Here is a 14,939-nt window from a genome sequence, read left to right on the forward strand (position 1 = left end):
TTCCTTTGAAGCATCACGTACTGGTTACTGCCAGAAACAAGCTGCAGGACCGAGAGGAACCGCTGGTCCGGTCCAGTGCGGCAGTTGCTCTGTTCCTCTTTGGATCTGGTTTATGTAAAGGACTAAAACCACAGCGCCTGGTACAAAATACCCAGGGTGCTTTGATGCTGAGGATCATCAGAAAGAGGTTTTGCTTTCTTTGCTGCTTTAATTCAAGGTTTTGTTTTGGTTTTCCATTGAGTTGACATCAGTCACAAACACATCTGGAGAGGGCACAGATCACCATGACTGTCACAGAGGAGGGGCATCGTTATTTTAAAAGTTCCTCCCAGCCACGAGGTCTGTAAGTACTCTGCCACGGAAAGCTGTAGGAGCGTTGGTGCTGGCTCTGGTCCAGCCCCTGGAATTGCTCCCGCAGATCCACAGACTCCGGCAGGGATTTCAGAGGGAAGTACAAAGCCTTTGCTCCAAGTCCGGCTGGCCTTTCTATCGGAAAATGTGCCAACTAAGTGCCATCCACATGTGGTATGCACACCTGTAGGACTGCAGTACAATGCCAGCTTCAAACAAAATACATGCAGGAAAGCCCTTAAACATACGGCTCTTTTTTGCCCAATGTACACGGTCTGTATATGTGGGGAAGTGCGTAAAACCCCACTTCACTGTAATCTCTCTGATTGACCACATATTTTTCAGTGACCTTTTTGGCGACCTGTATCGTCAACAGCTACAAAGACTTTTGTTTGGCAATAAAATACGGATTAAAAAGTTGCTTGAAACCCAGACACCCATGTAAATGTATGCATGCATACACATATACACATGATACATGTACATATGTACATAGACGTGTATGTAGAAATGTCAAATGAAAGTTACAACCCCGCTGTATCCAAGAAGTGCAGCTTCACAGAGTCCTGGGAGGAAGCTCTGATTTCACAAACTCTTAACTTTGTGAATTTCTCTGATTTCCCAAAACAGATGTCAGTATTCCTTTCACTCGTAACCTTTAGATCTGTAGGGCTGATCCATGGGATAGGGGCTACCTCGACCTGTAGAAACTCATGCCTCAAGATATTTTTTTTAAGCCATCTATGCCTCAGAATTCCTGACGATTTTTTTTTTTAATTAATTATTATTTATTATCGTTTCCTTCTTTTTTTTTTTTTTTCATTTTTAACAGGGAAAATCCATGCCAAACCTCATTAGCACAACCTTAGATGTGCAGGCGTAGGAGCTGGAAATTCGGCCGGTGGCAGGCAGAGCCTGGGGCGGGCACGGTGTGTGCGGGAGCTGGCAGGAGGGAGCAGCCTGCCCCTGCTCCTGGGGTGGTACCCACAGAACGGCGCGGGGCTGTCGGTACGAGCCGCATCACCGTGCGCACGCAGGAGCGGTCAGGACTGAAGCATGACGTTGCCTGATTTTAAAAGGCTGAGCTGCGCGAGCGTAATTTTTAATAGATCTTGCGTTGAAGCGATGTAAGTCAGAAGTTCCTGAAACCAACGCAGTGCTGAACTCAAACCGAGGGGGCTTTTTAGTGCATCCGAAGTGCTAATCAAAAATTTTTTTTTAAATCAATTTTTTAAGTATTTTTTTTTTTATTATTCCTTTTTCTTTTTTTCCATTTTGTACTGATAGTTCTGTTTTGACTTGGTGCTTAGATTCCACATCTGGTCACTGTGAAATCCCAAGGAAGCTCCTTGTCTGGGTCTCAGTCACTGCATGAACAGCCTGCAAAGGGACTGGCTGGGTTTCAGGAGGCTCTGACGGTGACCTCTCACCGCACTGAGATGCCAAGGCAGAACTCGGACCCCACCTCAGAAAACCCTCCTCTGCCCCCTCGCATTGAAAAGTTTGACCGAAGTTCTTGGTTACGGCAGGAGGAAGACATTCCACCAAAGGTAACACTATCGCTCCTCACTTTCAGCACGTCAAAGAGGCAATCCCAGAGCTAAGTCCCCGCGGGATGGTGCTGCGCTGAGCACCGCCGGCAAAGCAGAGCGGGCAGGACTGAGCCCATCCCTGTGGCTCCGTGGCGGGTACCGACCTGCCCGGGGGCTGCATTTCCCAAGGCAGGTTTTGCACAAGACGCTGGGAGCTGCTCTTGGGTGCACAGGCAGCGCTGCAAAATAGCGTTGCCCTCCAGCAAAGAAAGTTCTCGAACCCGGACAGAGGCCGAAATAAATTAATATCTCCTTTCCCTAGGATAAAAAACAACCTTGTGTTTAAACAGAATTATAGGAACATAAAATTTGTCATACTCAATAAGATGGGTCCTTTTTAGTCCCCTACCGTGCCTCCAGTTGCAATCAATATTTGATGGAAGACTTGTAAGGGCTCCAGCGGCTTTATACATTCATTGACATTTTGGCAGCGTCTGGCAGTACCTCTTTAATTAAGACTCTTCTGGACCAGTATTTCTGTCGCATTGTTTATACATCTTCATTTTGGAAGAATTATAACTTGGCCATTAAAGTTCCTCTTACAGTGAATCACTGCTCAGCCTGGGAGGATTTTTACAGAGAAAAAATTATTACAAATTGATTAGTGACAGTGAGGCAGTATTCGTCCCTGATTGAGAGGCAGTTTTTCTATGTATTAACAAAGTAAGTGACTTGCCTTTTTAAGAGCAAAATACCAGCTACCCGGTAAGCCTCCCTGTGCAAGGGATCTGTGGTGGTCTGCCACGCGTGTTAATAATGTTCCTATTTCTGCCACCACCAAGTGAGAGGAGACATCAGTGCTCACCTAAGAGGAAAAGCAAACCAACAACTCCTGGAGCTGTTCATGTGCTTCGCTCCTCGGTAGTGTAGGAGGTTAGCTGCCTGGTTTTAACCCAATTTTGAAAAACCCCTTACAATTTAATGTTGGCTTTTGCCTTGAGTCCTTTGAGAAGGGCATCTCTTAACTGCAGTGATGCACTCCGCGGTGAGACCACAACACCTACTCCTTGGAAAAAAGCTGTTTTCCAGCACTAGGGAGTATTTTCCCCCTTGGCTGAGGGAACATGAGCTCTGGAAGGGGTCCCCACCAGATCGCATTTAAGGCCGTCGTGTCAGCAGTAATACCCATGAGGAGTCTGACTTCAGGTTTTACTGCCCGAAGTGGGTTTGATGTGTTTGTAAGCGGGAACGAAAGGACTGCTGCGTGAGGCAGGGCCGGCTGTCTCTGTGGTCCGGGGTCTTGTTTCTGCCAGTGCTTACAGCTGGATGCTTCAGAGGAAGGTAAAAAACTCCCCAAGTCCCGACTGCAGAGTACCCTACCCGGAGGGGAGATTGCATTTCAATGAGACAAGCTGCGGCTAGCGATGCCACAGAATATAAAGCTCGCTCACTCTCTCAATCTTTTTTATTTTGCCTAACATAATTGCGTGTTTATTCTCAAAAAAAAAATGCCTAATCCTTTCTTTGCTAATCCCGCCGAGCCCTTGACCTCTCTGTTACCTGGTGCAAGGTATTGCATGGTGAGTATCGTCGTGCCTTTCCACATCAGCCTGCGCTGCCGGGGGATGAGACCACCACGCCTGCGGCCACGCGGCGATGCCCGTGCTCCCATGGGACGAGGCAGGGCTCCGGGGTTACCTGCCATAGCACCTGTAGGCTGCGGTTGGCTTTGGGTTTCTGCTGGCGGCATTGGCGGTGAGCCGTCCTGCCGGCAGCGGGGTTTCGGCAGCGGCATCTGAAGCTCAGCAAAGGTCACAGTGTTTAATGCGAGCATTAGGTGGATCAGTCTGGATCTTTCCACTATCAACCCTTGTTTGTCCACTGGTCAACACCTTCTCTCTGCTGGTATGTGTTGTATCTGAGCTAGAGATGCTAAAAACTCCACCGTGGCTGCTGAAATGCACTTCAGTCTGAATTTTACCTAAAAAATTACTTTTCTGGGGTTTGTTACATTTAAATTATATATATGTGTGTGTGTATGCATACATTCATTTTTGAAAAAGTAAATGCCCTGTTTGATGGTAGCTGGGCTGCTCTGTGTGCTGCTCCGGGCTCCCATGCCAGGAGCATCCCTGACAGCACCTTTGCAGCTCGTTTCTGGCTCACACTCAGGCAATTCCTTCTAAAAAGCCAAGAGCTTTGTGTTTTATAATTGCTATAAATATTGCCTGTCTCTCAGTGGGAAATCAATTGTAAATCAAGTCTTAAGGCAGTGCTGAAAGGTGATCTCTCAGATGTGCGAACGGCCGCCTGACGTGGGGGGGCAGACTGGGTGACGGCAAATGTCTCCGTTCTTTTCCAGGTGCCTCAACGAACCACTTCCATATCCCCTGCTCTGGCGAGGAAGAACTCCCCGGGTAACGGCAGCGCCCTGGGGCCCCGGCTGGGCTCCCAGCCCATTCGGGCAAGGTACGGACACCGAGGGGGACGGGCAGGAGTGATCCCGGTGTGCTACTGCCTGCGCTCCTCCTGGCATCGCCTGGCTGGGGAGCCCAAACATGGGTTGGGGTTTAGCCCTGCTTTTGCTGACTGGTTACAACACGAGATTTGCAATGCTTCTTTTGTCTCTGGGATGAACTTTTGCCTTCGTTAGTATTTTGTACCGACACCAAAGACTCTGAGTGCTTGGATCCCTGAAGGCTTTGCTGCCTGGGCTGAATACGTTCCTGGGCACTGCGGGGTTTGGAGGTGGATGCTGCATCTGCTGCTGTGGGGTCAGGTGGGAATTTGGGCACTCCCTTTAGTGGAATTAGGTTCTGGTTCTCCTAGTGTCACCTCTTACCTATAAGGGGATCCATATAAGCCAGCAGGGAGATCTCAGTGATACATACCATACATTTCCTATGCATCAGAGCAGCTTTTCACAGCTAATGACCGAGGAATGTGCTGGGGGACAGACACTGATGCAGCTTGGTGAGATCTCCCTTAGATGTCGATCAAGGATTAAATTTCTTTTGGCTTCCTAGGACTAGGGCCTTTAGCTTAGGCAGATTCAGCTCTCCGGTGTGACAGTGTGCAGGGCACGTTCGTAGCATCCCGAGGAAGGATGCTGCACCACAGCAGCGGTCCGATCTGTGCCATGTCAGAGCTATCCCCGGGCATGTTTAAAACAAGCAGGGAAGTTGACGGGCTCTGCTCAGAGCTGGATGGAAAAAACATGGCTTAGTCATGCAAGAGCTTGTCTCTGGTTTGCAGAGCATCGTGGGCAGATCTAGACCTCAGACAGGCAAATCTCAGGGTAAATACGTGTTCTACGTAGCCTTGCATGATGGAGCTCCTTGGTTTCTTCTTTCTACCTTGTCCTTTCAGGGTGAGGTCAAAAAGCAAATGCTGGGATGTTCATAGCCGTGTGCTGTCACCAGTTTGAGCATACACCTTTCTTTCCAGCTCAGTGCCCCAACCATGCATCAGCAGACTCACATACAGTGGGTAGCAGCTTAGAGTAGCTGGCAGGGATAGCAGGAGAGGAAGAATATTTATTGTTGTTGTTGTTTTTTAAAATTAGACAAAAAACATTCATATCATGGTTGGTTCCTCTTTATTGCTCAAGGCTGAAGCGTCTTGAGTTCTTGAAAATGTGTTCTTTTAATTAGCTGTTGCTTGAAGGACAATTTAAAATGCAGAGGGATATTGGACTGTATGGTCCTAGGAAGTGATGGTATTGAAAGTAAAAAGGATAATGGGAATCTGGGATTCAAGTTGAAGGTTGCCCAGTGTTTCCTGCAGCCTCCTGGTCCCAGTCCTGGTTGGTACAGGTAGATACATTAGTATTATTCAAATACATTTCATGAATTAATTTCACTAAGGACATGTCAGCTGTACAGCATGAGCTGGAGACCTTTAGTTTGATGAAAATTGGAAATTATTAGGATGCTACCATGTCCATTAAACTATGTGTTCAGTGAAATGGTTTCACATTTCATTTCTCTCACAGTAATGTAGCATTTCTCCAATTTTCCTTTTTAACCACCTCTCCTATTGGTTCTTGATTCCTCCCATGCATAAATGTGAATATTATTAAAATACGCTTTCTTTTGTTTGTCACCCTATTGTAACAAATGAGGGGATATTTCCTTGCACGCAGAAAGTTACTGTCTTGCTCTCATCATTTTAATATCCCCCTGTGTCAATGCAAGATAACACTAGGCAGGGATTTTATATAATATCCATGCTAGGCAGCGTCCAAACGATTCTGCCAACGACCCCATTACGGCAATGGGCCTTTGCACAATTTGCACTGTTGTGGTTGTTGTCCGAGGGACGCGCCGTGTGTGCACCCCGCAGACCTTGCACTTCATGTGCACGGCCTCCGATTGCAATTGCGTTATGTCATGTGGCACTATTACCGCATCGTTTTTATGTATGCAAAGTCCTAATTGGACTTGATGGAGAAAGCTTTCCATATGTTTTTAACAGGACTTTGAATAATAAGATCACTTAACAGAAATACTGTATAAAACCAAATTGCATAACTCTGCGTGAACATGTCTTCTGATGTCATTTCAGTGCCAAATAAGAATTAATTTCCTAAAGGCATCTGATACCCAGAGAGATATTAGTCACTCTTTGTGTATCAAGGACGCTTTTTATTCTAGATTTATGTGTGTTCACAAGGGTGAGAGAAATCAGGGAAGAAAAGTGGATATCTGATGCAAGTTTGAAGTGAAGCCATGAAAACTGGGAAGTGTGAATAAGTGGTAAAAGTGATCTGCAGCCTTGTTGCAAACCTGAGATCCTTTCTTCACTGAAATATTTCTTTCTCTGTCTAACAGCGATTTTTAAATTCCTGCTTTTATGATGAATATTGGTGGTTAATTAGGTAACTTCAGCATTGCACACCTACAGGCTGAAAGGGAGTTCTGAGCAAAGAGTCTTTTAATTTTTGCCATATTGGGCAAAATAAGAGTAGAAAGCTTCTCTATCCAATTTTTCGTCATGGTTGTGGTGCACCTCCATAAAGATGTTCAGTGCCTAATTCTACGTAGTGCCTCATTGGGATTGCAGGCTCAATAGCTTCAGAAGAGAAGACCTCAGCCTTGTCTGCTCCAGCAGAGGAGGTGTCTCCTCACCTTTACAACTGTCCCTGCCAGCGTGGGAAGGATCTGAAGCCCCGGAGGCGTGCGTGACACTGACTGATGGTGCCCCTCTGTTTTGTGCTCCCGCAGCAACCCGGACCTGAGGAGGACGGAGCCCATCGTGGAGAGCCCGCTGCAGAGGACCAGCAGCGGCAGCTCCTCCAGCTCCAGCACTCCCAGCTCCCAGCCCAGCTCCCAGGGCGGGTCCCAGCCCGGCTCCCAGGCTGGCTCCAGCGAGCGCAACAGAGTCAGAGGTGAGGTTCTTGAAAACATCCCTTAGCACCAGGTGCGCTTTCTGAGGCTTTTTTGATAAGCGGGAAGGGCAGGAGGTCTGTGAGCTCATGTATGTTTTTTAAAAAATTAAAACATCAAAGGATTCATCATTTCTGATGTACTTCTGTGACCAGCTGGCCTCCTTGCAAACAGAGATGCCGACACTCCCTTTTGCCTGGATGCTGATGCAGGATGCCCACGGCAGCACACGCTGCCCCTGCACTTGGCATCACAGTGCCAAGTAGCTTGTACAAAAGGAGGTGGGGGTTATGCTTTAGGGTAAACAAGCTTCCTATCTTCATCAACCCAACCTCACTTCCTTCTGTGATGGTTTCTTTGGGAGTGTGTTTCACTTTTGGTGGGTATATAAGATGGTTTTTTAGAGCTTCATCTTTGTGCAAAGCCTGAGAAGGGAGCAGAGGAGTGAATTAGCCCGTAAGAAGCTTTCTCTAAAATGCTTTCGCCAGGCAGCTGTGCTGACGCTGGCTTTATGTTCCTAGCTGAATTGTTTCCTCTCATCTTAGAGCCACTCATAAAGATATTCCATTCCCCCGTTTAATCGCAGTAGGAGTTGCTAAAGCACATACAACCCATACATCTGCATTTCTGGCACAGCCCCGCAGTATAAATCCCCAGGGCTGAAGCGCATTAAAACAAATGCTGCCTCCATGCTTTGAATTTTTTATGACTTGGCCGTAAGATGACGTGTCTGTTGTTGAAATCATCACTCCTCTAGGTAGTCGATAAAAGGAGTTTATCACCAATTGTCCTTTTTGGTTTGGTTTTGTTTTTACTAATGAGGAATCCTGTGACAAATAATGTCCTAGCAATGTCAGATGCTCCAGAGCTTTTAATTTATCACATGCCCTGCTCTTTTGCAAAGCGAATTTGTTTCTTTAGTAGAAAAAAGAGCAGTAACGCTGCGAGAGGGCTGTCAGCGGAGGCTGGGCTGGATTATGGCTTCTGTTGCTATATTGATGGAGACTTGTTGCAGTGACGGTCAAGCAGAGAGGAACAGGAGGGTTTTTCGAGACAACAGAAGGAAAATGATGATGAAGCCCCCACGCCCGCCTGTCCCAGGGGACAGGATGCAGCGATGGCTTTCGGCAGCGTTTTAATTCCCGCTCTCTCCGCTTGCCTTTCGCCCAGGGAACGCCAAGCCTGAAGGGTCCCCTGTGCTCTCCCACGAGCCCGCCAAGGTAAAGCAGGAAGACAACAGGGACGTGACGCGACCGAGCCGACCTGCTGTGAGTCTTAAATTATTTCCCGTGGGAACGTTGCCAGCCAGCTTGGCCACGTTTCCCTTTGGTGCAGTAGCACAACCACGGGGACCCCCAAAAAGAGGCTAGTACTGTTGCTCCTCCAGCGGAGAGGCTGGAAAGCGGCGGTACGGCGAGAGCCCGTGGGAGATTTGAATGCTTAAGAGAGTGCATGAGTTTTTATCAGGAGCCCAAGTCTAGGGGAAAGCACTTAAGCCTGTGTTTTCGCGTGAAGCAAATGCTTAAGGGCTTTGCTAGCTTGGGCGCGGTGGTTGCCGATGGCACATTGTTGTGTTCCGTGCTGCATGTCCCCCTGCAGCAGCCCAGCGGAGGGATGCTCTGCTCGGGAAGGCTGGGCGACCGGCCCCCAACAGCCTTCACAGCTTAAAACCAAACCTGGTAGTGGTCTCTGTACACTCCCGTTTTATTATTCTGAGCAAAATCTCATCCGAAGTGTTTCCTCCTGGTTTAATGCTGTTGACATTTGTATTTTAAAACTGCAGAGTCGGCCTAATAACAAAATGAATTTCCACTGCTTCTCTTTTTTAATGTGTATTAATGTTTTGTTGATGTTGTGTTTTTTTTCTCTACACTCCACAGCGCTGAGCTAACAATTCTAATTTTATTTCTAAACTGCTTGCCCTTCCTCTGGCTTTTTCCTGTCCCGATCTGTTTCCTCTGATGCTGATTATTCTTCCTTTACCCACAGAGCTATAAGAAAGCTATAGATGAGGTTAGTGATATCTTTTCTCAGTGGGTCATGCCTATGCAAGGTTGACTAGTTAGCGCTTAATATCGAAGCGGGTTTTCTTGGTGCTGACATTGAAAAAGGTGGCGATGCAATCTTGGGTCAGACGGGAGACCGAACGATTGCGTTTCGGCGCAGGGAGCCTGCCCGCGGGGAGGGGAGCGGCGCTGCCGGTGTGTTCTGCTCAGCCGTGGGCTGCCTGAAACCCGCTGGCCAGACCACTTGCATGGAGGCCGTGGCAAGAAGCACCCCAACGTTGACGCGCGGAGCAGACGGTGCTGCCGTTGTTCGGCGTGTTTGAAAGAGAAGGAGCGAGAGCGGAGGTTTCTGGTGCCAGTGGAGGTGGTGCGGGCAGCCTGCACCGCTCACCGCATTCTGCTCTCAGCTGCAGCCCCCGGCCGCCCACTGATTTCAGTGGGGCCATCGAGCGCTATTTGAAATGCGTTTTAAGCCTAATTCGAATGAAAGCGCTTGGAAAATAAAGGAAAACAGAGCAGCGGAATACAGTGGGTAATTCATTCTCGTGGACCAGACCATCAGCTGTAAAGCTAGAGTCAGCGGAGCCGTCTTGGATGTTGATGGGCAATGCTATTCTTCATCCATCCTCTTAAAAAAATAAGAGTGCTGAATTACACCTTTTTCACCATATGATAATATTTTAAATGTGTGTGCATCTGGCGATGGTGAATGTTTAAATGTTCATGGGAAAAGACCAGATGTTCCCGATTTAGCATTTAACTTGCCTCACACATGCATCGCTGTGCACACACTGCTGATACTGGGAACTGCGGGGCTGTAATGGAAAGCACTGGTATCAGCAGCCTCTCCTGCAGCCTCTTTCCTCTAAAAGTAGAAGATAAGAAAGAAGGAAGATGTGCTGGTTAGTTAACTTGTTCTCTTGGATGAAACATGAGCAATGCGTTTTGTTTAATGAGGTGCTTTGTTAAGAAAAAAGCACGTAAATCAGTGTCTAAATAGAGGCAGCGTGTGTGCTAAATTCAAGTTCAATGAGCTATGTGATTTTGGAAACCAATCTGACTTGATTCCAGCAAATATTAAATCTGAAGAAGTCTTTGTAATTAAAAGTAATTAAAGAGCGCTGGTACTGCTAACTTATGTATTATGTCACCCTCAGTAATAACATTTCATACACATGTGGAACTACAGAGCACTTTCTTTCTGGTTGTCAGATTGTTTTCGGTCCAAGAGTAACTCAGTGAAGCCGTTTAATCCTACAAAGTGCTCATTACTTAGAGAAAATGATAGCATCAAAGAATTAACCATCCCGAGGCAAAGCTTTAACTAGGAAATACGAGTTATCTGATGATATTGTCTGGGAGTATTATTCCTGTTATAACTTCCAAATTAGTTATTAAAAACTAATTAAGCTGATTTTTTAAAATACTTGACTATCTTCTAGTGGTGACCAGAGAAGGCTGATAGGGTGCCTTGAAGCACGTTAGAAATGGTAGGTGCAAAAAAGAAATAATTTTCCCGGTCCATGGCTGTGATAGGAAAGGGTTCAGTCCTGGTCCGGCGCTGCAGGAAGTCCACCTGCAATTTTAAGAGGCTCTTACGCAGTCCTAAAGTCCCTTTTAAAGTTGAGAAGGCTCTAATCCAACTCAAAGGCAAGTGCTCGATAAAGAGCCTATTTTATACTCCAAATGGAAAGCATTGTTAAGCTGTTGAAATTGTCATTGATTCTTATTTAGGAAAAGAAACAATCATATCATAGAAGCTGCTACAGCGCTAATTGAAATAATTAGTTGTCATGACTGCAGATTTGACTGTATTTCAATCCCAAACATGTTGGCATCGAAAATAAACTCTTGAAATACCACGTTCTCTCTTTAATCATGATAAAGAGCCTTTTTTTAAAGGTACAGAGAACATTTGGAGAGGGATATATAATACTCATCACAGGTACCTGCTGCGAAGCAGGGATTGATCCTTATTTTTTTAAAAACTAGCTTTTTTTTGGTAGACTAATATTTACGGGTCTGATGCAAAGCCCTCTGACATCCGTGGGAGTCTCTGCTCTGCGTGAGAGGGCAGGCAGGCAGGGCAGACCTGGGAGCAGAATGTGCGGCTGTCCGCTGGTGGGAGCCCGCCGGGAGGTGGGGGTCATCAAGAACCAAAGTACAAATGGCTTGCAAAATATTCCTGCTTCATGATTAAAAAATAAACTGGGTTTGCATCTCAGCCATAGAGGTTTTCCATCGTTTTCTTCACGTGTCGACAGGATAGATTTTAAGAGCTCCCTTTGCAACCGTAATTAATATTGCCGTAGTCGCCCTGCTGGAACGGTAAACTGGAAATGCAGTAAATGAGAGTATGGCCGTAAGACAATTGTGGAATTTAGTCTTTTTCAATGAGTTTCTTTCTCCCTAATCCTTTATCTCTGACCGAATGCACTGATGCCTACCTCGGTCACTAATATAGGGAGAAATGGTAAGACTGACAATTGCGATGCTTTGTTCGTCATGTGCATGTCTTGTGCAACAGAGTTCTCTAACCCATTCTAATTCGAGCTCTCATGCTTTTCTGCCCTACTGCTTCCCCCTGCATTGCTATAAAAGCATGTAAGATAACAAAAAGTCTCTTTTCTACACGGTGCCTGCCATGTTCCTTGTTTTGAAATAGCAGTGTCTATTTTATATGACTGTCGGGTCTGAGACCTCATCAAAGTCATGGTAAACTGAAAAATTATTACTGGGCTTTGGGACTGCTCCTATCTTTTTTTCTTGTTTCAAGGCTTTTTTTTTTTTTTTTTTTTTTTTTTTTTGCCCTTAGCTTGTAGGCTGCCACATTTCACATAAAGTGCTTAATGGGTCCCGCTGAGGGATTTTTTTTTTTATTATTATTATTATTTTTTTGATCGTGTGGCTGACTCAGAGCTGTGACTCCAAAGTCTGGCTGAGCTGGGCGCTTCTCCTCGTGCTCCTCACCGCCTCTCGGCAGCCGCCCGACAGCGGAGACTCACCACGGAAGCAGCTCTTGACGTGGGGATTGCACCACTCCATGGGAGATGCTGTCATTGCTTCCTTCCCAAATGCATTTATTACAGAATAAATACAATTATGGGGTCTCTTTGAGAAGTTTGAAAGAAGAGAAAACCCTGCAGGAGAAATTCTCCGAGCCAATCTTTGAAATGACGTTGTTTTCCAGTTTACTATGATGGTGACTGAACTTCACCTTTTCCAACAAATATAATTTTGTCGTGTATATACATATAAGTGTGTGTATATATATGCACATACACGTTCCAAACAGAAAAAGAAGAGGTTGGCTATTGATTTTTCAGTGAGCGTAAATCAGTTTTGTTTTGTTTAATAAATGCTACATGCTACAAACATTGTCTTACGTTCGTCTCATGTTTGTAACGACTCTGTAAAGCTATTTCTCGTTGCTCGTGCTGTTAGCATTGGCTTTTGAAGAGATGTATGTGACGTTCTCCTTGCTTTAAATATAATAGCCACCGCTTTCTTATTTTCTTGCCCCCATCCCCTTTAGGATCTGACGGCCTTAGCCAAAGAGTTGAGGGAGCTGCGCATCGAGGAAACCAATCGCCCCCTGAAGAAGGTGACGGACTACTCCTCCTCCAGCGAGGAGTCAGAAAGCAGCGAGGAGGAGGAGGAGGATGGGGATAACGAGACACATGACGGGACTGTGCCTGTCAGTGACATCCCACGGCTTATGTAAGAAGCGCTTGCTTTTGGGGGGCAAACCGTGAAACCATGGTGTGTCTTGGTCTGGAGGAGCAGTAGCTGTGATATGGGACATGTCCAAAGCGCGTCGGTGTTCGGTGGCTGGCACTGGGAACGGTGTCACGGTTGCAAGGGATAATTTACTCAGATGAGTCTTTTTCCTGGTCCAAACTAGAGATACTTAATGGGAAAAACTGAATTATTTCCACTGCACTTTCAGCGAACTGGGACTCTAAGGTGATGGACCTGTTCCTGCTGATGAGCAAGGCGGGTTTTTGGCCAGAGTGGACGCACCTGACCTCATCCACACCTTGGGTCCTGCCCACGGGGTTGGCGAAGCTCTGCCTGCTCTTGAGCCTGGTCTTGCCCCAGATCAAGCCATGCTGAAGTGCAGTACTTGGTGGCCTGCCCAGTGCCAACTGGTAGAGCCAGGATTATAATAATCCTGGATCTTTGTCTTTGATTTTTCTCCTTGGCTCAGTCACTGCAGGCAGCAAAATGTGGTGGGCTAAAACGTTGAAATGAAAAAGTCAGCAGACTATCCTATTGTGTCCCCGTTATAGGTCATGGGACGCTTGTGCTTTTGAATATCTCTAGAGGAGGGAGGAGGGCAGCATAGCTGCCACACACACGGAACAACTGTCACCGCGCAGAGCGAGCTCGCGGAGCATCCCTACCCGGGCTCCCTACCTGGTGCTTTGCAGCGCTAGCACTGCAGGGGCGTTTCTGGGGGCTCTCTGCCTGGCAGCGGGGTCTGACTCCTGCCCCTTCGAATTCGCGGAGGAGTTGTGGGAAGGCTTTAGGGGATTATTTGCATTTTAATCAGTTCATTTCCATTCTTCCTGCTAAATGAATTATTAGACGATATAGGTGTACCTGGCTTCGTAGTGGCGGGGCGTGGAGCGGCAGGGAAGCCCTCCGGGTGGCAAGGAGACCTAGGGGGTCCACATTATGCAGAGTGTCAAGCTCCTGGGTTGGAGCTTCCTTCCAGCAGAAGAAGAAAAATCAGAACTCTTGGAATTTGTTGGACAAAGTCAGGAGACGGAGGGATGGCTATGAATATGCAGGAGTCGGATGGGCAGTCACACGTGTGAGAAGGGGCCTCAGGCTGCTCGCAGAAGAGGAGTTTAATCAGGAGTGGTTGATCTGTACTGACATCCTTCCACCAAACACCTTGGGTTTGACACATCACTTTTCAGCGGTTAAAATATCTCACTGCATGCTTTGCAGCCAGATATGTTCGACAACAGGCATGGCGATGAGATGGATGCCCCTAACCCGCTGCCGGCCGAACACCACTTGTCCCGTAACGTCCTGTCGATGCACGTGCCCCAGAGACTGAACATGGAGATGCAAACCCTTGGTGTCACAGCGAGGTGGCAGGAGCTCTGTCCGTATCTAAGCCTTTGCGGGTATCTGCGGGCATGGCTGCACTGCTGCGTGTCTGGGGAAAAAGAAAGCAAATGCTTGGCTTTACACCCTTATTTCACAAAAGGAACCTTAATTCATGTTCAGACTAGATAGATGTAGTTGGGCATTTTTCTATCAAAGCTTTATTTTTCCTACGTTCAGTGTTTTTCGTTAGAAACTGGGGCCAAGAGAGATCATCTCATCTTCTCCTGCACCTTCTGAGTGATCTTTGTATAATCCATTTTTAAACTTCCCTGGGCATCCTCCCTGAGCACAGGGCTGCTTTTCGTTCCAGCTCTGTCCAGGTCTCTCCTGCTGCAGGATAAGCCCATCCATCGCTGTGTGTCCCTGTGGATAGGAGGGGCTGTTTACTCCTTCCACCTCTGCAGATACCTTTTCTCCATCTGAAGACCATGATGACTCCCTTCAGCTCCCTCTCCTCTGAGCTGTGCAAGCCAGCTCTTGCCCATGTCCAGGGATTTCTTGCAGGGTGACATGGAAACTGTGCGCTGATGAACTTTGGG

The 14,939-nt window shown here is 47.0% G+C and overlaps 1 protein-coding gene across 3 annotated transcripts in view; it reads left to right on the forward strand.

The window, feature by feature from the left end:
* The window catches only part of TNIK (TRAF2 and NCK interacting kinase), a 166,440-nt gene that overhangs the window by 134,720 nt on the left and 16,781 nt on the right, over positions 1–14,939 (forward strand). For 2 of the 3 annotated variants that reach the window (XM_050902767.1, XM_050902769.1), the window contains 5 exons: positions 1,662–1,901; positions 4,246–4,352; positions 7,109–7,272; positions 8,441–8,538; positions 12,812–12,996. In XM_050902767.1, coding sequence (XP_050758724.1) covers positions 1,662–1,901; positions 4,246–4,352; positions 7,109–7,272; positions 8,441–8,538; positions 12,812–12,996 — 794 coding nt within the window. Of the gene's footprint in view, positions 1–1,661; positions 1,902–4,245; positions 4,353–7,108; positions 7,273–8,440; positions 8,539–9,259; positions 9,284–12,811; positions 12,997–14,939 lie in introns of all 3 variants that reach the window. The other variant, XM_050902768.1, reaches the window with a different exon arrangement.

This window comes from Gymnogyps californianus, chromosome 10, assembly GCF_018139145.2.
Source record: "Gymnogyps californianus isolate 813 chromosome 10, ASM1813914v2, whole genome shotgun sequence".
In the NCBI taxonomy this organism is placed as follows: domain Eukaryota; kingdom Metazoa; phylum Chordata; class Aves; order Accipitriformes; family Cathartidae; genus Gymnogyps; species Gymnogyps californianus.